The 22,731-nt window shown below is 37.9% G+C and overlaps 1 protein-coding gene across 5 annotated transcripts in view; it reads left to right on the forward strand.

Annotated features, from left to right (window-relative positions):
- Positions 1 to 22,731, forward strand: part of COL24A1 (collagen type XXIV alpha 1 chain) — a 152,594-nt gene that overhangs the window by 37,646 nt on the left and 92,217 nt on the right. For 4 of the 5 annotated variants that reach the window (XM_052801639.1, XM_052801634.1, XM_052801636.1 and 1 more), the window contains exons 8-18: positions 1,448 to 1,492; positions 3,782 to 3,835; positions 5,044 to 5,088; positions 7,272 to 7,325; positions 8,034 to 8,078; positions 13,253 to 13,306; positions 15,832 to 15,876; positions 20,769 to 20,822; positions 20,914 to 20,958; positions 21,358 to 21,411; positions 22,010 to 22,063. In XM_052801639.1, the coding sequence (XP_052657599.1) occupies positions 1,448 to 1,492; positions 3,782 to 3,835; positions 5,044 to 5,088; positions 7,272 to 7,325; positions 8,034 to 8,078; positions 13,253 to 13,306; positions 15,832 to 15,876; positions 20,769 to 20,822; positions 20,914 to 20,958; positions 21,358 to 21,411; positions 22,010 to 22,063 (549 nt within the window). The remainder of the gene's footprint in view (positions 1 to 1,447; positions 1,493 to 3,781; positions 3,836 to 5,043; positions 5,089 to 7,271; positions 7,326 to 8,033; positions 8,079 to 13,252; positions 13,307 to 15,831; positions 15,877 to 20,768; positions 20,823 to 20,913; positions 20,959 to 21,357; positions 21,412 to 22,009; positions 22,064 to 22,731) is intronic. The other variant, XM_052801638.1, reaches the window with a different exon arrangement.

The raw sequence follows: 22,731 nt of genomic DNA on the forward strand, positions 1-22,731 counted from the left end.
GCAATGCAGACCTGCTTCCTTAGATACAAGATGACATATATAAATTATTTAGACTTAAGCTGTGGGAGAAGATCGAACCCAGAATGCATTCTAATTTTGCAAACTGGCAATGCACTCTGTGTGATTAGCAAAATGAAAGGACACACCTGCTGTGTTGGGTTTTGAGAAAATGAGGCCTTTGGGTTTCTTAATGAGTACATCTCTTTTGGATCAAGATTCCTCAAGCAAGCCTATAATAGCAGAATTGCAAATTTTGAAGCCTTACAGATGTCATTCTATTCTATTGTCTAAAATTATCACCAAGCCAAATCATTCCATCTTTTAATTTTGTATATGATAATAAAATTAATTTCATGCAGAAATACTCTTGTGGTCACACAGAAGCTGTTCCAAAACTTTCGGATACCTGATCTGGTGAAATCAGTTGCAGAATTCCTTCTTGTTACAGTGGGTCTCAAGTCCCTACTGACTAATGACTATCATCATGCTGCAAGGCAGCCAGATGTTTGACATCAGCCAAGACACTCCTGCTACTCAGTCAATGTCTTTGAGGCCAATTTTATGATAGATTTCTATCCAGAATAAGGATTGTTTTGGTCTTTCTCTTTCAAGCTGCAGCTTTTGGAACTTGCGTATTCCCAGTACCTCTTGCAAGGGTTGTGGAGACCAGACACTTGGCTTCTGCATCAATCATGCAACTGTTAAGCCTCCTTTTTAGGCCAGCTTGTCTGGGTATGTTTAGTACAGTGTAAAGACATCCAAGAAGATTCCCCTTTCATGTGTACCAATGCAGATGGCAGGTTCCAGCTCTATTTTTAATTCTTTTTTTCTTTAAGTACTAAAATATGCATGAAATGGTCAATGCACAGGGAGTAGAGTTTGACAGCTTCATGATTCCAGCACCATTTCTGGGATGAGGAACAGGCTATTCTCTTTACCAATATAAATTCCATAATATAAGGGCTGGAATTTGTTCTATGTTAATTTTAAAAAGAGATATCATGTATCCTGGAAGGTCTGTCTGTCTCGAGAGTGTCCTAGAATAGTCTGGGATGACCCTCTACTTATACCCCTCCTCTGAACTGCCTTGTTCAGAAACGACATCATGACAAGGATTTGGAACGGGGAAATGCACCGCACCAAATCCAATTCTTCAGTTTCAGCAATAACTGGTGACAGCATCCCATGTACTCATTTGTTGAAAAGAGTACAAGTCTGGAACTGTCTTTAAGCATGCTGAAATCTTGAAATTGTCTGAACTGCCATGAAGATTTCTTACTCCTCTAACTCAGCTTTCATATGAGCTGCTAAATGTAAACCATACTAATGCTGCAGGCAAACAAGTTTGGATAATTTTATTCTTGATAAAGGGAGATTGGAGTAGGAAAAAAAGGTCCATTTTGTGTGTTTAACTGTATTTATCACATATCTGTTTCTCTACCTGTAGGGTCTTAAGGGTTATCTGGGACTGCGAGGGCCACAGGGTGAGCAGGTAAGTGATGAAAGCACAGTACACTATACCCTACAGATGAACAATTGAGGATAGAAGAATGCATAATCCAATATAAGTGTTCAATATAAGCAATCAGTGTAAATTACTGACTGCTTCAGGAAACACTTGATAGTTCTTGACCAAGAATTCAGCCTATTTAGAGATCAGTGTGGTAAAAAATGGTCTAAATGAAATGGTAAAGACCAGCTTGTTTTTCTTCAACTACCACACTGGCTTAGCAGATGTTGGTGTAAAATTCTTGTTAGAGGCACAGTTTTGATTCTCTCAAAACCTCTGTGGATTTAATGCATTTTAAATCTCCTAGCATGTAGAAAATGAAATGGTTATTCAGTGCTTTTTCTCACTTCCATGTCAGTTCAAGAAGCAATATGAATGGTAAGCTTCAAAGACATCCAATTGCTGATGCGTCTTGTTAGCGTTAATGAAACTCCTAATGGCAGAATAGATGGAAGCATGAGTCTCCTTTTGGATGACACTGAAAGGGAAACTGTGATGGTAACAGATGATGGACATCTGAAGGGAGATGAAAACTCATGAATATCATCTGTGACTTCAATGAGTTTTGTACACAAATCTTAACTGAACGAGTGGTGATGTTTATTATAGGTCCACAGGCATTTTTTTGGTGATGAGTATAATTTAGCAGTGAGATAAAGAGATAGCCAGTGAAAAAAAAAGTCAGTCTTAACATCAGAAGTGTGTCTCAATCTTTGAAGATGTTACAGGTGAAAGATAACCAGTTAGTTACCACGGAGGGGAAAAAGTGAAGCTTCCATTGAAAAGTAATTCTGCTCATTATTCATGCAATCAAGCATGTAAGTTCCTTTGAAGGCAATTCATGTTGAAGAACACGAAAACTGGTGATGTGCAACTGTTTGATATCACAGTGTTCTCATACTGCTGCTGTAAATATTTTCCTTTGTTATTATCACTTAAAAGTTATGTCGGAGTATTTTCTAAGAGAACACTTTGGATGAGGGAGTTCTATTTTGTACGTAGTTTTTACTGCTGGTATTTTCAGGCCTGGCTGGTGAAGATGATGAGTTAGACCAGTTACTTGTCATCTGTAGCACCTACCTGTGTTTGTAGTTTTTAGAAGCTTGTACAGTGAGGACAGACATTCCTCTGAATTTGTGAATTGTGGAACTCCTTGAACAGCTGGTAACAAAGGAAAAGTTTTAAAAGATAAGTTGTAAATGCAATGATTCTACTGCTTTTTTAGTTTTTTCATATATGCATATTTTGAGGTACAGCTGAGCCAAAATAGGAGACCGTGGATCCTAGTTCCATGACAGAACATCTGTCAGAAGATGAATCACTACCGGTTGAAAGCAGGTGACAGAAGCATCTCAGTGGCAGCTCATTTAAACAAAAAATACTGCAACCCCTTTTTGCATCTGCACTCCTGAGTTCTGCTTCCTAAGACTGCTGTTTCACCATAAATCAGCTGTGAACAGCTCGGAGAGGAAGTCCTCATCCGTTGCTGTGGTAACACTGACATATGACAGTGGGTGGAATGGTCAGGCTGGGAGAGTGTCCAACTAACGGACTTGGCTTGTTTAAAATGAAATTAACTGAACAGAGGTAGGTGGAGCTTCCTATGTTTTGGTGGTAGGCCTATGGCATTTGGCACCACTTCAGAAAAGCACATTTTTCTGAAAATAAACAGTCAGATGCGCAGTTGTTAAGTAATAAAACAACAACAAAAATTACCTGGATTTGTTTAGGAGGAAGAAGATGGAGAGAAGTTCTATACATTCATGACTAATCCGGTGCTATATTGACCTGATTCTGAAAGAAACAAAAAAATTTGTCTTTGTAAGGACACAAGGATTCTTCTTTAATGAAACATTTAACACATCTGTTCTAATACAGCTAAGACCACTGCAGTTATTTCATTATAAGGACCCGTCTCCTGTAGTCCTCCTCAATTACTTTTTATAAATAGCATCTATGTTTTTAGTGTGGAAATAAGGGGTGTATTGTTGTATTTCACAAAATCTTAGACTACTCTTTTTGTAATGCTTTTTAAAGCATATGTAACTGAAATTGGTGGAGTTACTTCTGTATGATGAGTAAATTTTAGGGTGTTGCTGTGTAGCTTGCTTAAAAAGCAATTCTTCCATGAGCTTAAGCTGTGTCATATGACTAGATGTTAAGAGAAATGATAAAACAAATAAACTCCAAAGCATGACATTAAACCTGTTTGTCATTTCTTTCCTTTTTTTTTTTTTTTTTTAATTTTTCCCTACCTCTTTTTCCACTTAGGGTATTCCAGGAATGGCTGGCAATATTGGGGCAGTTGGTTACCCTGGCAGGCAGGTGCAGTAACTATACTAATGTCTTTGCAGTTTGGGGGGTTTTTTTGTTTGTTCTGTTTAAAAATACCATCTTAACTCTTTTAGAACTACTAATAGTATAAATGTATTTGTTGTGTCCTGTCATTTATCGTTGAAACAAACCTCTTTCACACGTAGTGCCCTTTAGGTAATGTTGAGTCTCGTGGCTTTTAAACTTGGATGGGTTAGATGCAGTAATGCTGTACCTTTCTGGAATACGAAAATGACATTACCGAAGTACTGAATGTCCAAACACTTTATGCTCCTTCATAAGCCTCTTGTGGTTCTATGTGTTTTATCTTCTTCATATTTCAAGTCCAGAAACGATAGGAAATTGCCTGTTGTAGTATAGTTCCTCCTGATTTTCACCAATGCATTTACTTCGCTGCTGAAACTATTTCTTCAGCCCTTTAGGGAAACAGAACATTAAAAGATTTTTTTTTTTTTCCCCATTCAGATATTTGAGAAGGAGAACCAATAAAGCCAGAAAGCAGCTTTCTATAAACACAAGCACCTATATAAATATTTATTTTATTTTTTTAAATTTACATATAAGCTAACAGATACCTCAGTCAGTAAAACAAGACAGACATAAAGTAGAAGTATTCATTATTTTCCCTATATAAAGGTATATGAGCCAAATTCAACAATTGACTTTGTGGTTTTGTGTCTGCTTAAAGGGTGAATTTGACCAAATACTTCAGGGTTTTATTGGGTTAGGTTTGTAATGGCTATATATTTTAAAATTGCATTACAATATTTTATGTAGTAGTAGATGATAACATGTTTGTGTTGAATCACATAGAATGTTTAGAGCATTTGGACTACATATGCTAATCTGACATTAGCTTTAAAATAATTGGAAATGTGTCCCAATATAAAAGCTTATGAAAACTCCTGTGAAATTATGTCACTGTAATGCCAGATCACTGAGTCTGGAAAAAAATTTCCTCCCAGAAGAAATAATTTTAAAGTAAAGGAAGTTTCAGTCATTGTCTAAGTTCAGCCATGAATTAATGGGAGACCTTTCTGAACATGGTCCCAGGGGACTGATTGATTACACCCTCTTCAATCCTAATCATTTTAAGGATGTGTTGCCAGTTTACAGTTAACAAATGCTGTTACAGTTCTTTTAAGTAGAGCATACCTGGTTGTTTAAAATGAAGTACAACTCATGTCTTTTTGTAATAGGGCTTAGCTGGACCAGAAGGTAATCCAGGTCCTAAAGGTGTGAGAGTAAGTAAGCATTTTAAGCATTTTGGCATGCGTGTCTATTTTTACCCATACAGTAGATAAGAAAGGGATGAGGAATTTCATTCAGCTCTGCCAGTTGTATGCCCGCTGAACTGCTCTGTCTTTACAGAACCTGCAAGTGAGAAAACATAGTGTTTCTTTCAAAGTATATGTGAGGATTTAATCTTTTTTTTCCATGGTGAGCAGCATAGAGCAGTCTTCCATTGTTGCCCTTCCTCGCACTTGGAATGCATGTAAGCAAGAGAAAGAAAGCAATAGTGAATATGGGTGTGAGAGCTGGGAGTGAAGAGGAGTGGACATTTCCTGCCTGGAGCATTATTTCCATAATGGAAGCTGTCAAGAAGGGAGACATACCTGGCATTTGCAATCTGTAACAGCTTCAGAAGTTGATAAAGGGAAACCATCTTGTCACATAAAAAACATAAAAGTGAACTTGAGATTTTAGAATGGTTCAGCTGTAGTCATGTATAATCCAGGGACTAAAGGCTCTTAATGCTTTGCTGATTCAAGGTTTGCTTTTGATTATTCTTGGAGGTAAAATAGATTGGCTTTTTTTTGGTTTTGTTTGTTTTATATTTTGTGGCTTTTTAATAGGCACATGTGCATGCCTATACATACTTGTGTGTGTATAAGTATTTTTTCAGACTGTCTCTCACCATCAGGCAGTAGACATGGGTTTCCAGAAACTTGCATGTTGCTGGTTCTACCTAGGATTTGAAGGAGCCTTTTGCTAGATGTTTTCAGGCCCTCAGCTTGTGTTGTACAGGTTGCTGAGCAGTGTGCTGTGTTCTCAAGTATCTATTAAAATAATCTTATTGTGTTGCTAGATTTGCTTCTGTCCTGTTTTTTTTTTTTAATGTAGTTACTAAAAGCCTTTACCTGCAGCAGCTTCTTAAACATATGTCTGGGTTTGGGGGGTGGGTTTTTTTTAATGTCAGTTTTCATTACAGTGATGGGAAAAATTAGTTCATCAGGATCAAGTGCCAACAGATATTGCACCCTCAGGGATTGTATCTTTTACATTTCTTTGGTTTATTTTTGCTCAGATTCTCAATGCATTTTGTCTCGTTCTCCTCTCAACCGACAAGATATTAAGTGATCCCAGTCACTTCCTGAGAAGTTGTTACTACTCTGTTTACACAAAGCTAAAAATGGCCAACATATGAGTAATTTTAGGGAAAAACACCTGTCAGGTCTTAAGGCTAAGTCCTGTATATGAATTCTACAAGCAACTTCCAATAAAAATGATGACGCAGCCCGTTGAGACATACTACTGTGCCATGGAGGCGTATGAAAACATGATTCAAAGTATCTTTAGAGCTTTAAGTTTAGAACATTCCTACAATCCAACTATACTCTGCTTCTCAGCTGTTTTAAGAAGCTGTAGAAAAAAGAAGTGCCTTTGTTTTCCTTACTCTCATTAGGCTGGATGACAAGATGGGCACTATCTTTCATAATTTAAAAAAAAAAAGGCAACCCAAATCATTACAATGGGAGGATTGGGGGGGGGGGGAGATGAAAGCAAGAGATTCTTTTTTAGTAACTAATAATAATTTTGTTCCAATCTCAGTTTGAATCTGGTAGTGCAGAATCCATCTTTACTACTATTTTTGTAAATTGTACTATCATTTCTGCTGAGTCAGCAGCATGTTTCTGTGTCCATACAATGCATTATATGATAGGATTGTTTTCTGGCTTTCTGAGAGGAAGGTGGGAAAGAAATGCATTGTGACTGAACTTTAAGAAAAACATTCTGCTTATGACAAGGTAGACTTTCTAGGACTGTTGCATATAGCGGTGATCACACAGTGCCATTAAAGATGAGAACATGTTTTCTGACATATTTCATACATAAGGTTAACTTCAGCTTTTTTGTATTTCATTTATTCTAATAAATAAGGTCTCTGATGCAACTTTGTTTTATTGGAACACTTTCTTAGTACTTCTTTATTAAATGATTCTGTACCCTTATAATAGGAAATTGTTTTTGCTGTTGGTTGGAGAGTAAATTCTAGTCATGTTTAAGTTTATTGAGCTTCACTGGTAATTTCAAATGAGCCTGAATTTAATCCCTGGATCTTGAACCCACAGCTGGCCAATTCTAAAGGACAAGCAGTGTTGGTGGGAAGCAGCCTTGTAATCAAGAATTGTTCTTACGTTTTTAGGGTTTCATTGGACCTCCAGGTGTGGCAGGACAACCAGGACCTGAAGGAGAAAGGGTAGGTTTAATAGAACATTAATGAGATATTGATGTGTGAGTGGTAAGGCAATATATGTTAGAATGGGAATGGAGAAAATGTACAAGGTACAGCTATTCATTTGAGTCTTTGTCTAAAAGCAGAACTGCTATGGACAAAATTAAATAAATAGGTCATATCTGATTAGTGTAATTAATGAAATGCACTGGTGCTAAAGTTAGGTAGGGAGCAGCTGTAAATTATTGTTTGCATTTAATCTAGAGCTGCAAGGATTAGCGGTATTTTTTTTTTCTTACCACCGAGGTCCATAATGAATATTTTTCATTGAAGCAATTTTGTTCAGTCAATAATTAATATTTGTCATTTGTCAGATTATGTTTACAATAAAACCAGTCATGGAAGTCTTAATCTCTGTCACTCTGTGCTTGAGCTTTTTCTTGCTTCTCTTGCGCACAAAGGATGTCTGGCCATGTACGTTGATGGAAGCAGGCTATGGCCCTTCTTCATAGCTGTTCTGATGTGGCCACAGTAAACATAAGCAAAACTTGTGTTTCTGCCCCTCTGTTAAAGGACATTGTCTGTATGATTCTTTGCTCAAATCTTTTTTTTTTTTTTTTTAATGGTGCTTCTTCTCACACTGTCTTTTCCAATCAAATGCAGGTTTAATTACTTGAACTTAAGCTATTGAAGAAAAGAAAACCTACTTATGATGGGTTATTTCTTTCTCAGGGCATCCCAGGCTTCCGTGGAAAAAGAGGTCCTAAAGGGAGACAGGTAGAGCTTCTAACACTTGTTACAGTTTCTGCTGCCAATGTAAATGCACCTGTAATTCACACTGTAACTTTAATCAGCTGAAAAATGTTAGTTTTATTTTTTTCCATAGATGACTTTCTATTGTTTCCAGTTAGTACTTTGCAGTACTGCAAATTCTGTGCAGGTTATAACTACTAGATCTTCTGAAGTGATGAAGACTTAACACGATGAGCCTTGTGGCTGGCTACTGATATCAGCTACTTCTTCTGATGACAGAAACACATAAATATATATATATTCTGTAAAATTAGTGTTAGCACAAGGTATAGATATGATGCAAGTTTCGTAAGTCTGATTTTGGTGTTGGTCTGAATGCAAATCAGCTGCTTCTAATGTCTGATATTTCTGGACTATGGTAAATTAAAGCTGTCCTCTACTTAACATATATTTCTACAGCTGAGAATAAACACAAATCTGCCAAGTATACATTATCAAGGTTTATATATTTCCTGTGGTATATCTTCAATGCCAACTGTTTTGTTTTCTGCTGCAACCTTATTATTTTAGGTCTTTGAAGCTATCCAGGAGTTCCCAATTTTAACTTGCTTGTGGTTTGAGATTAGAAACTGTGATAGCATTCTCCAGTTGTGCACTCGGTTGCGCTCAGCAGTTCAGATGACTTTCATCTAGCATGTTGAACAAGCTCGTTCAGCAGTGGCGATGTGATTACTATCGTTTGGCCCTTGATGTATGCTGTGAAAGTTATGGAGGATTCCATTTAATTATGTTTTGTTTTCTATGTGATCTAACACTAGCCAAAAAAGGCACTAGCCTTTAACAGAATTCCTTTTGATGTAAAGAAAGGCAAGCAGAGAAGACTGTCATTAAATTGATATTCTGCTCTTTCTGAAGCTGCTATCAAATTGTTAAGGTATAAAATAAAAATAAGAATCTGTTTTTTAATTATTCAGCTGGCAGGACAGGGTGCTTCTGTGCTTGTTGACCATATTGTAGTTTGCTTATAATTTGAATCAAATGATACTTTGTGCATCTGAGTGTTGGGCAAGAAGGGGTCTGTGCCATCAGTACCTTGCAGTAGTTGGCAGTGGGTTTGCTGGTGAGTCACGTGCAGCATTTAAGAAGGAGAACCTGGACGGAAAGCAAAGCCTTGTGCTCAGTGTGGAAAAGGAAGAGGAGGTGACAGAAGGGTACTCTGAAAACATGTTTTGCATTATAATCTTATTCTCAGTGGCAGGTTTCACTGAGGCTTCTGATTGCCAGTGTAGTAGTTTGTTTCAATCCATAACAGTTGGTGCTGTGCATGCTGTGGTAAGCAGGTATTTTTCATTTACAATAAGAGCACAACTTCTATCAGTGCCAGGCTATGGTCTGGTAAGGACTTTTATTTATATGAATCAATTCAGAGAGGTTTCACATAGGTGACAGAGCACCAGAAGCACCTCTGCACAATGTCCATGATTACCTTCATTGAGTACTGATTCCTTTGTAATGTTGTCATTTCCTCAATCCTAAGGTTCATTCCAAATCCTCTCTATGATCTATAAAGTACTTATTTTACTAAAGGCTACTCATACAGGGACCAAACCAGGAGGGCAATCACATGGGAACCTGGCTTGAAGTACTTTGCTGGATCACAAGCTTAGAGAATGCGTGTTATTTTAACCCCAGACAATGATAGCTGTGATGACAACGTTTTTCGACACTGGAGTTAACAATGTCAGTGCTTTGGGGCAGGGCACTGTCACTAAAGGGAATTTGGCATGGGAATTGCATAGTGCCTGAAGTCTGGCTCCTCACCTTGTGTTCTAGGATGCAACTTATTTCTTTGGACAAAACTTCTCTCAATAATAATAGGGGGAAAAAACCCTGTCTGACTGGCAGAGATCCTTCTGAAAGAAAACAGATCCCAAATATGATCTCATTTTTGGAAGGTAATATTAAAGTATAAGAAAGGTGGATTGTACAAGGGATTGTACACTTACAGTTCAAAATGCTACTACTTAGCAAGTTTATTGAATAGTTATTCATATTTGTAACATCTCTGGAATATTTGAAATGGAACAAAATGTTCAATTACTGAAATCTTTATTGTGAAGATTATAGAGTGAATTTTAGAGTAGTTTTGCATATGATATGCTTTAAAGAAAATATTTCATAGTAAAAGTATATGTATTCAATTTCTCTCCATTGTATGCTTGTAATATGAAATTTGGCTAGTTCTGCAGTATTTCTAATCATTGTCTGTCCTGTTAGTATGATGCATAGTGCTTTTACTTACATGTATAGTTTGACCACATCTGAGGGAATGTTTTTACATAGTTTTCTTCTATATGGGATTAGTTACAACCAGTGATCAATGTGACAGAACAGACCTTGTAAATTATACCAAGAATTTATTAATCAAGTCCATTGTAACTGTAAAAACAGTTCAGGCTTTGTTTTATATTAAAATTATGCAGAGTTGTCCTTTGTGTGCTTTATGGTAATGTTAAATGTTAATATTGATGTAATAAACCACTTGTTGCACAGTAGTATTATTATATTACATCCAATTTTAGACTTTTCTGACTGTTCTCCTATGTTGCATTTTCCTTTCATTTTTCTACTTACTAAGATAGTTTTATCAGCATCAGTTAGAAGACACATGCTGTTGAGAATGGGATTATGATGACTGTGGGTAACCTGTCCCTTTCGTAACTCGTGCAATGCTGGGTTCCTGCTGTATATAAACCATCATCTGTGACCTGCATGTATAATCTGGTGGCTGGTAAAACTGTCCCATTGTGTCCTCCATTTCACTTTTGATGCCTCATTTGTGTGTGTTAAAAAAAAATTTATATTCATGTGTGTTATGGCAATTCTGCCTCTTCCAACATCTACCAATGGTAGGCAGTACAACCAAAATATTATACTGTTAAGGAAAGGGTAGTAAATTAATCTTTGTCTACATCCTATCAGCTGGTAGCTTTTAACAACATAGGCACTGTCAAATACCCACTTTGCATGTGTGAAATTTTACAGTACATTTTCGGAGTTGTGCAAAAATTTGGCCAATGGTGTACAGATTGAGAATCAACGAAATCTGCTTTATTGACCATTAACCTATGAACCTCTACTGTTTAAATGATAAGACAGTAATGATATAAAGACCTGTACTGTCAGATCTTACAATTATGGCTATAGATTCTTATTTGTGAGTTCCATGATCATATCCTGAATAAAAATTTCATTGTTGTGAGAGGTATTCCTATCTTTTGCTTTACTAAATTTGCAGGAGAATGCAGAAAAAAACTTCAACCAAAATCAACCCAAAAGATGCTACAGGGAGTGTTAAGCATGTCTCAGATTAATTCACAATGTCATGCATTATGATGGGAGTTAAGAGCCTATTACGTTGTTTCAACATACTCTTTTAGCACTGTGTATGTACATAGATATATATATATATACACACACATTAAAAGTTGCCTTAACTTTTATAGAATTTTAGTTTAAGCTATTACTAAAGCCAAATATGGCTTAAGCAGTGCTTAAACTACTTTGATTTATGATATGATTTTTCTACCTCCTTGCCACAGTTTTATATTGTCTTTCTGACTGCTGTTTGTATAATATTGTATGATGATGCATATCCTCCGTTCCATTAAGGAAAGACACTGCTATACTAAGTCCTGAGCTGGACAGCTATGTGGATGTCCTCCAAACAAGGTAGATTACAAAGGCCAAATTAATTGTACCTTTGACCTGCAGCAGGTTTGAACACAGTCTTACAGAGGTGAAAGGTTAATGCCTCAAAGTACTGTTCCTGACACACAGAGAGGGGTAAAAAGACATTCAAACACTGAAAAGCCAAAGAAGAGTATTTCATGTAAAAATTATTGTAAAGATGGAATTTGCTGCTTTTCCCCATGGAGATGGACTAGTAATGCCCTGGTGCTTTGTGGCTGATTTCTTCAGGTCAATGCACCTCTCGGTTATCTCAGTACTCTAATACTGTGCAAGACTTTTCAGTTCCAGGAAAATTCTCTTTCCTGTGAGCGCCTTAGCTTGGATTTTCTCCAGGCAAGATCCCTTTCCAGCTTGGTATTTTGCAAATTTTGTGATAGGTTCTTCTATGGACCTTACAATATAATTAAAAAGGATGTTGACTTCTCTGTAGATCTGTGCTCCATCCTTTCTCCTAATTTTATACAGTGATAGGAATCGTGAAAATATTGCGTGGTGCTGTTTCAAACTAATAGTGTGAGTTAGCTATTAGCTTCATGTGGCTCTTCCAGAGAAACAGTGAGATCTGGCTGGCAATAGTACACTGAAAAAATTAACTTAAAAAAACCAAACCAAACCAAAACAAAAACCAAATCACTTTTCCCAAGCAACTTGTGTGCTTCTGCATGGGCAACATCAGAAAAGCAAAACAATCTGCAAAACCCTGAGAGGAAGCAAGAAAGGTTAGAGCCGGTAAAGTGGTGGATTTCCATTTCATTTTGCTTCTCAAGCAAGAAATGGAAATTCTGTTTTAAGCTTTGATGCCTGACTTGGCCAGTCAGATTTCTTCCCTGTCCTGATAATCCAGTCTCTGAAGTCAAAACTGATAAAATGAATGAGGCTTTTCTATGTCTCGCTTGAGTTATTGTTTCAGTCTCTAGATGCAGACTACAGCAAGCGCTCACATTGTTAAGGACAGTGTTGTGCCAGAAAGATGAAAAATTTGATTTCTAATGAACATGTGTCATGCTGAGACTGCAACCATTAATATTTGGGGAAGAGTAAGAAGAGAACAAAAGACAGATGTTTAGTGAATGCTGTAGGTAACGGGAAAAAAAGTATTTGAAGTGAAAATACTAAATAGGAAAAGAGACTCCAAGAAAACAATTCAAGTAATACTTATTTAATATTGCTCTTAAAGCATTCAGTTATCTGATTTTGCCCTATGCTTACATTGTGTATAGCTACATCTTTTTTTGGTTCTGATTTTAGGAGACAAACAAATACCACTATACTATTCTATTCATTTGAACTGTGCAGCTGAAACTTTCTGCTTCTCCCATTCCTCCATCTCTCTCCCTGAATCCACTTGCTGATGTCCTAATTTCTAATACCTATAGGTATTCAGTGTTCAGACCAACCTTCATGTCTTGGATAATAAAGAACAAGCATTCTCTCTTTTGCTTTAGGGTTTTCCAGGTGACTTTGGAAATAGAGGCCCCCCTGGTCCAGATGGGAATCCTGTAAGTATCAAACTGTGTGTTGATTAATATGGTAAAATTGGTAACACTCAATATTAACTCCCCTCCCAAATGGAAAGGAGACTTTTGCCTCAAAAGCAATGTCTTGAAGTCCACTGGAAAATTTTGGACTGTTACTTTTCCATGGAAATTGCTAGGATAGTACTGTAATAAGCAGTGGTATAAGAAAGAGAAAGAAAAGAACTAGAAAGCTGCTGAGAGAGCACAGTTGCCACTGCTGCATGTGCTGACTACCTTGAGAATCAGATGTCTTGCTGTCCTCATTGCATTACTGATGAATGTTTTGTCTTCAGAAATTCTTGCATTGGATATGAATTTGCATTGTTTATTTAAACCATTATTCTAAGATCACCTTAACAAAATGGGATTCTGCATGCGTGCCAAAACCCCAGCTTTCATATGCTTATGCATTTGATAGTTGATTTCATCCTTTGAACTGTTACTGAATACAATTATGCTAGTATGTCATTTAGTGCGTTATAATCAGTATGATAACAGCTTTGTCCTTGGCAGCGTGTGCAGGCTAAAGTGCTCTCATGGTATGGTATTCAAACTGTGGCACAGTCACGTCGCTTCACTGGCTGCCCTCAAAGGAGCTTTGCTGTCTTGCAGTATTTGTAGGGAAACTCTGGCTGCAGACTCCAAACTCGGGTTTCCTTTGATATGAGAAACCAGTGAAAGGGCTTTGGGCCAGACAAGGGAACAGTGATAAGTGCTGGGCAAAAGAGCAGCTGATTTGAATCTGCTTTTATTGTTGGATTCTCCTTTGGAAACTGCTGTCAGTTTGTGTCTAAAGGTTGTTCTGATATGGACCAGAGTCAGCAACTGGGCAGAAATGGTCCCTTTTTGAAGGCCTGCCCTTTCCTGACACCCATCTTAGAAACTTATTTTAGAAAAGCTTACATGAATTTTGCTGGTGGGTTATCAACATTTGGTGTCAGCATTTTGGAACGTAGAAAAAAAAATATTTTGCATTTCTGGTCCCTGAGGCAAAGTTCCCCTTGTGGGAATGCCAGGTGATGTCAGTATGGTACTTTTCATCTTGAAAGCCCTCTGAGGGTTTGTGAGTGTCACCAGCTGCTTTGCAAATGATACAAAAAGGTTAGTTCTTCCTTCCCCTCCTGGCACTCCCAAGTCTCTCTCCATTCCTGATAAAGCAGATATTGTCTTTCCACAAGATCTGCAGAACAACAGTAGTTTAACAGAATCAAGCTCAGAAGGCCTGGATCTGAAATTACAGACTTGGGCTTTACAAAGAAGCTTGGTTTAATGCATGCATTTGCAAACAAGTTCCTTCTAATCTGCCAAGACAGCTGCTGATCTTACTGCCTTCACAGACAGGCAGCAACCCCTCTCTCCTCCTCCCCCAAAACTCACCCTACAGGGCTTGTTCAGGCAAGGGGCCAGAGCTGCAGCTGCAGGGGGCTGCAATGCTAATGGGATATTTACAGAGCCTGTTCGTGAGCTGGCAGTGGAGAGCGGGGGCTGCCTGGGAGGCCTGTGGTGGCAGGATCTTGAAGGGAAGACATTTCTCCCCATGTGCTGACTTGACACTAATGACATTTGTCTCCATGCCTAATTTCTTCTGCTTAACAGAGTAATGCCATCCTTCATTTCCACAACACCCTTTCAATCTTCTGAGGATGTCAGTCTGCCTTGGAGGATTTTGCTAGAGCATTTGACTTCCTCTGTGGTTAGTTTGGAGCAGGTTGGAGAAGGTGTGTAGGCACCGGAGGAAGGAGGAGAGCATGAAGGTGTTCTCTGTACCATGCCCAGCAGCCAGGCCTAGTTGGACAGCTTCAGAAAAGGGCTCACATTTGCTTGCATAAAAATTCCCCTTCGCTTTGGGTGCCGATGGGCTGCAGTGAACCCTATGTATGATATCCATTGAGTAGCAGGTCCCAGGTGTTGGGACAGTTTGTGCGAAGCATGCTGACCCGGAGGGCTGTAATACCCTTTTCACGCAGGGCAAAGAGACTTGGCAACTGTTTTCGCATGGTGTTCAGAATTTTAGCCTCTGCTTGAGTGCAACAGAGGCAGTAGTAGAGTACTGTTGAATTTGTTACTTTTACATAAAGTACAAACACTGTAGTTTGTATCAAGAAACAATTTTTCATAGAGTGTAGCCTTTAATTTGCAAAGGTCTTTCTATGGACTGAGCCAGTGTTCTGTATATCTTTCAAAGGAATCCTAATAAATTCTTGAGGTGTCTTTTTTCCACCCCCAAAAAATATTTTTTCTTCTTCCTACTTTAAATATCATGGTAACAAATCTCATATTCCTTAGTAATGCAGGAATGATTTAATGATGCAAATATCTTGAAATCTAATTCCACAATGAGGGATTTTAATAAGCATGTTCCCCTATACAGTGATGAGGTGTCATTCTTCAGGAACTCTCTAAAAATCCCAGCTGACTTGCTTTGCAGATCAATTTTGTTTATCTTATCACTGGGAATTTTGTAAAATAGTAAAGTTCAGATAATCTAAAATTAATTTTCTTTGAAGGGAATTGTTGGTGGTGTTGGTCCTCCTGGATTTCCAGGACTAAGAGTGAGTATGCTTTTATTACTTACTTTGATACGGCTTCATTAGAATATTTGTCTTGTCTGTTTGTGAAATAATAAAAACAAACATAAGAATCCAGGGATTTAAACAAATTTTGTTTTAGTTAGTCATGATTTTACTTAAAATCACTCTACAAAACTGCTGTCATGTTGCTGGTATGGAGTACTTCTATATTTGGTTTGAATTTCTATGCTTATTTCTGATCTGGTGTGTCTGGGTTTTTTCTTCGAAATAGCCAGGTTTGCTAGTTTATACCCCTCAAGTCAGTGTCACTTTTTCAAAAAGTGCAATACTTTCAAACATTTTAACATCCACAGCCTTCATTCATTCCTGTATATGGCTACCAAATTCTAAGCAGAATTAATTCCTAAGCAATATTACTTTATCTTGTATACAGTATCATATTCATTTTTTTTTACGTTTTTAGAATAAGGTTGTGATGTTCATTATGGAGTTGTAAGCTGTAGTTGTATAAATACAGCTGTGCCAGAGAAGCTCTGTGACATGAATGAGTCCTACAGGAGCTGGGAAAGACTGATACTTTCATACTGTGTAGTCTTACTCCCTTATTTTAAGTAATTAATGTGTTTACTGATCGAGGACATGGTTTTGATTCTTGATATTGGCTCAGTCAAGGCTGGCTACCTAGCCGTGTTCATAGTTCATAACATGTGGGAGAAAATAGCATGTTTACACTTGAATTAAGAAAGCCATGATTGTCTCCAGTGTTGGCTTTTTTTTGTTTGTTTGTTTTGATATCTGGAGATCTGAAACATTCTTGATAAGTTTGTTAGTTTACACTGGTGGTCATCTAACTTTTCCTTTGAAGTATGACAGTTGAGTTCCATTATTATTATCTTTTTAATGGTATCTTCATAACAAAAAATATTCCTGTAAGTCATCCCTTGCTGCCTGATGGGGATTGTTATGGCATTGCTATTGTGAAGACACACAAGCTTGGTCAAGGAACCTCTGTGGCTTCCAGCCTTCATCACGTGCACATGACTCATAGCGTTCTTGTCAGTTGACATATTTGAGCCAATTGAACCACTCATGAGACTAGAGGCTGCACTCTTGAGAATTTGCTTTGAATTATAGTTTGCTTTTCTTTCTTACATGACCGTCTTTGGAATTTTATCTCAAGGATTTTGATAATTGTACAAATGTTTCTGAGGTTTTTTAAAAAGCCTACCTGCTAAAAAGGTAGGTACTGATTATTTTGATTAAATCTTAGTCAGCAGTTTAGCCCTTCCTAGAACCCATGAGCATAAATGTTTGCATGGTCAAAGCTCCATTTGTCATGTTGCTGAGTTGCAGTCACTTACGCAGAGAGACTGAGTATCAATAATTTTTTGTGAAATACAGTAATTATTTTCAATCACCAGTCCAAAACCTTTGCCACTTGTACATAGCTCTCATTATGGTTATATTTTGGCTATTTCTTGAAAAAAAAATTTGATGGCATATTTGGATTTTGACCAGCATGAAGTCAATAATTGTTTTGCCTGTGAACCCCATTTGAGTGACCTGCTATCTCTTGTTTATGCATGGGACTCTTTTGCACAATTCCAGCTGTGTAAAAGAGCACTGATATGTGCCCATGTGCTCTACATAATTTGTATTCAAAGTAAAGACAAGAAAGTAAAGCATAGAAACTGAAACTGACATTTCTTTCTTCATTATGTACAATTGCTAAGCTAATTCTTCCTGTGTGTAGTTTTTATTTTTGCAATGTGACAATTGGGTCAGGGAGTGCACTGATATTCACATCTTTTGTTGGAATTAGAGTTTGACCCCCAGAACTGTTGGAAACATCATCTGCCACAGCTCCATTTGACTGCAAAGAATTAGGAGTCTTGCATGGAGCAGAGAGCTCCTTTGATCTCTACACTTGTGTGTTTGTAGCTGAGGTGTATGTATATATGCTGAAAAACAATGACACTTTTGGAGGCAGAAATAATTTTGCAGATGAGCTTCTCGTCTTAAAAGAGTTTAGTGCTTGGGATGACAAATACACGAACAAAAATATGTGTGGACAAGTGCTTATGATGGAGAAATGCAGCTCCATAATGGTAGGATCATTATACATCCTTCCAACAGCTTAATAGATCTTATGGATATATTAGGGTGTTTTTAAAGGTGTCTTCTTTTAGTTAGCCGAGGCACATTAGCATTGCTGCTCAGGGGCAGTTAACTCTCCATGGTTGATAAGACCTTACTACTGGTACAGTAAGATTTTGCAGTTAAGGAAAATGGCCCAGCAACATTTCCTCCAGATTTCTGAACACCCTTTGGAAGCTTCCAAAGCATCAGCAAATCTAGTTGGGGTTTTGAAATAAGGTCGGAACATGGCTAAAGAGGACTGCAGTATCTAGTGGCATGAGTCTTCTGTGGATACTAACAGTGTACAGGCATCATCATTAAAATTTACTATTATGCACTCCTCTGTGTCTCTGCATTACATCATATTAGTTACTCTGGTTCCCACTTTCCCAGTCGGTAAAATAATTGGAAGAGCTGCACTTTGTTCAAGGGACCATTGTGCTCTTTAAACTGTAGCAGAATCTCACCAAGACACCAGGGGAATTTCAGGTGACTCCAGCATCCCCAAGTACAGCTTTTGTGGTGCAGCCCTGTTCCTTGACCACACCTGCTGTCCTAATGGGCTTGTGCACCCTGGCCTCTGTTTTCACATGGCCCTTATTCAGGCAGATGCTAGTGGTCATCCAAAACTGAGTAAAGAACTAGAGACCTCAATGTTTCTTCTAAAATAGTCAATTGTAACACATTATACTATTACAAGATGCAATATTGAACATGAGATTAAATATATTATTCTGGCAGAAACCAACAGCGTTAATTCAAGTAGCTTGTCCAGCCCAGCTGTATGCAGTGTCAAGAGCTAATTATATTTTTGTGTTTGTTCATGAGAACAATGGCAAAGTGAGCAGCATTGGCAAGCTGAGTCCAAGAATTTCTTCCTTCCATGATTTTTTCAATATACAAAGCTGTTGCCAAGTTCAGAGTTTTGGCTGGCTGAGCAGTCAGTCTCTCAAGATTTGCAAGGCCATGAGTTTTAATAAGATGAAGACTTTCAGAAAATTAACGACTACAGTTATAAGAGCGAGCTTTGCTTTTTTTTTTTTTTTTCTTTCTTACTTAAAAAAAACCCCCCCAAACCTAATACCAGGAAGCATTAGTTTTCCTTTTCTGGTATCTTATCTTTTTGACAGGTAAAAGCATTTTGGTTTTAGTTTCACTTGTCACATAGAAATAGTGGAAAAGATATGCTTTATGTAGCTGAAGTAATTTTTGTTTTCTATCTATCAGCAAGTTTTAACCAAACTGATAAGCATATGCTAACGTATAGCGACGCTTTTATAGATGGAGGACCATTTAAAAAACTGACAGACTTACTAATTCAACACTTTTCTTATCAGTGAGATCATTTTTCAGTTTTATTTTTGTGTAGTTCAAGTTCTTTGTTGTTAATTAGATCAGCCAATATCTCTGGAGACTGTGATAGGAGTTTCATCAACCTGAATTTTGTAAAGCTGTTTTGGAACTTCTTCCCATTGCTTTTTTTAAGCTAAATTTCCCAGTTCAGTATCCCTCTGTGATTTTTCAACCAATGCTATTGTTACCATAAGTAGCATTTCAATGTACAGTATTATTAATACAGAAATGCCTTGCTGAACTAGAATATATAGCATAAGCAAGAGACAGCAGTGTAAACAATTTATCTTGGCGTCAGCTAACATGACAGAATATATCATTTGAGCACAGTCATGGAAAACTAAAGCAATATAGAGTGGCAATTTTCCTGGGAGCTTTACCAAGCACCATTGAGACGCTAAGTCATCAGTCTTCCTTTTTCTTCAGTGAGCCATGAGTCTGATGATGGCTGCAGAAGAATGCTTTTGCTAACATTGCTGAAAGAGTCTCCAGAGAATAATGAATGTGTGCTGAACTGGAAATCAGTAGGTGTCCATCTTATCTTTTCCATGTCACTCTCAGCAAGTGGCAAAAGATTTCTGTATTCATATTTGTTGCTAAATTCTTGCATAGCCACAGAGGTATAACACTGCCTTTTTTTGTTTTTTTTTTTTCCCAGAGGTAGAATAGGCAAAAAGTAGATAGACTTTTCCCTCTGTAATATAGTTTTAACTATTGCTAAATCATTTCTTATGTTTAGCTCACCATCTTAATATTATTGTTGTTGCTGTGTTGATCGTTTAAGATTCTTAATTTTTTTTCATTTCTGGTTCACTTTTCAAGTCATAAAATAGTCCATGTAAGTCCCAGAAAGGAGAGATGTAGTAAGGGCTTTGAAGGTACCTGAGAACAGAAAAAGTGAGCATGCCTGTCAGAACTTAGGTTAAGTTTGCACATTTGGTATTTTGGAAGAATCCCATCTCTTTTTTTAACTTGTAGAAGTCACTGAGAGATGAGAAATTCTAGTAAAAGTCCCTTTTTATGGCACTACTTATGGTAGAATAATTCCTTTAAGTCAAATTCGATGCTTACAGAGCAGTGATGTCATGTAACCCTAAGGACAGGGGGAATAGCCACTGAATATGCAGCTGCAGTACAAAAGAAAGCTTCCTTATTCTGCATTGCCTAATGCACTATCTTCTCTTGAATACAGAATCTATGGGAAAAGAGGGAAATTCAGTTTCTTGTGTTTCTGCTGATGTGGTTGGGAACTGTAAATGTGGAGGGCTTATAATATGGATACTTTTTTCCCCAAGAAATTAGCCTGAAAAAGATTTTGGTTTCTCTCTGTGGTGCAGAAAATGCCACATTCTGGTACCAGTATTTAGGTTACTCCATTTCATCAAATGTTTAATGCAGTCACCTTTCTTGCTGTCTCATAGGGAGGCATTGGGCCAGCAGGACCGAGTGGACCTTCAGGAATTCCAGGGCCCATGGTATGGTGCTAAACGATCCCACAGCCCGGTGCCTATGCTGGTTTCCAAATTATAGACGAACATTGGATTTTTGTTTTCTTCATTTTAATAGGGTCTCCCAGGGAGTGTGGGACAGCCTGGAATGAAAGGTGATAAGGTGATTTAAATATTTCCATTATCTTAGAGATATATAGTTCTTTCAGACTCCTTTCATTAAATCTTGAGCAAAATAATGTACTGGACAAAGCCTTCCCTTTTTCCTTTTGATTTTTCTCTTCTGGCTTTTATTTTTTAAAATTACTTCAGTCTCACAATCTTGTACTTTAGACAAACTTACTTGTGGACACAGCACTTAATACTGGGCATAACAATATCCAGTGCTGTGTGTCTAGGGTTTCCTGGAGGGCGTGCTTCAGTGCAACATCTTGCATTGTCATTCAAAGATCTGTGTTAATTTTAAATACTAAATATTGAATTCATCTTTCTCATTCTCTAATTCTGATAACTACCCCATTTTAAGCCACATACATATGTCTGTATAAAATATGTTGCTTAGGGTGAACATGGCCTTGCAGGAGAGCCAGGAGACCAGGGTTACCCAGGAGACAAGGTAATTTATAATTGCATTGTTTTACAAAATTGTCCAATATCAGCAACTTCATGAGGCTTCTGAGTCTCTTAATATGCAACAAGTCAGTTACTGGATACCACTGAATTAACATATCTTTAAGAAATGCTGTGCTAATTAAAACTTAGTTATGGAAAGTAGTGAGCAAAGACAAGGGCATGGGCAGAATTCTGGCTGCTGTGTGTTCAGAGATGCATCAAACAAGAAAAGAATTATGGTGTGATCTGAAACCTGCTAAGAAACTGTTGTAAAAGATGGTTTTCCCTTTAACCTTGAGGTTCATCTGCAGCTCACCTGGACCAACTGTGGTTAGCAGCAGCACATGGTCTGGCATGCTCCTTAATATCGTGAAACTGAGATAAATAAGTATCTTCTTTCCTATTTGGCTAGTACATCAGAAGTCACTGAAATAGCACATCCTCTGAGAACTCTTTTGATGAAAGTTGGATGTTAGAAGACATTTCTCATCCCGCAGGAGTATTTTGAAGCCTGTTTGAGGTGGCAAAGTGTAGCAATCTATTGCTTCCAACATAACACAACAATACATTTTCATGTGTATTTAATAGCTTTCTTTTTTCAGGGTGCTCTTGGTTTACCAGGGCCCCCAGGGATCAGAGGAAAGCCAGGACCCCCAGTAAGTTTACACATCAATTTTTGCTCTCAATATATCACTATGTGTTGTTATATTTGATGCTTCCTTGTATCTTACGTTCACACTACATGTAATCCTCCAGAAGCTTCCTAATTCAAAAAGCACAAAGAATAAGGTCTAAGCTGCTTTTATTTCTAGTGACTGGTTAGTGACTGGGTCAGATCCTAATATGTGAAATTTTATTACAGAGATCAGTATATGTGTCAGATTTCAATATGGGAGTGTGTCGTGGTTTAACCCCAGCCAGCAACTAAACACCACGCAGCCGCTCACTCACTCCCCCCCACCCAGTGGGATGGGGGAGAAAATCGGGAAAAGAAGCAAAACCAGTGGGTTGAGATAAGAACGGTTTAATAGAACAGAAAAGAAGAAACTAATAATGATAATGATAACACTAATAAAATGACAACAGCAATAATGAAAGGATTGGAATGTACAAATGATGCGCAGTGCAATTGCTCACCACCCGCCGACCGACACCCAGCCAGTCCCCGAGCGGCGAATCCCTGCCCCCCCACTTCCCCGTCCCTGATGGGACGTCACATGGTATGGAATACCCCGTCGGCCAGTTTGGGTCAGGTGCCCTGGCTGTGTCCTGTGCCAACTTCTTGTGCCCCTCCAGCTTTCTCACTGGCTGGGCATGAGAAGCT

The sequence above is a fragment of the Harpia harpyja genome, chromosome 11, assembly GCF_026419915.1.
Source record: "Harpia harpyja isolate bHarHar1 chromosome 11, bHarHar1 primary haplotype, whole genome shotgun sequence".
In the NCBI taxonomy this organism is placed as follows: domain Eukaryota; kingdom Metazoa; phylum Chordata; class Aves; order Accipitriformes; family Accipitridae; genus Harpia; species Harpia harpyja.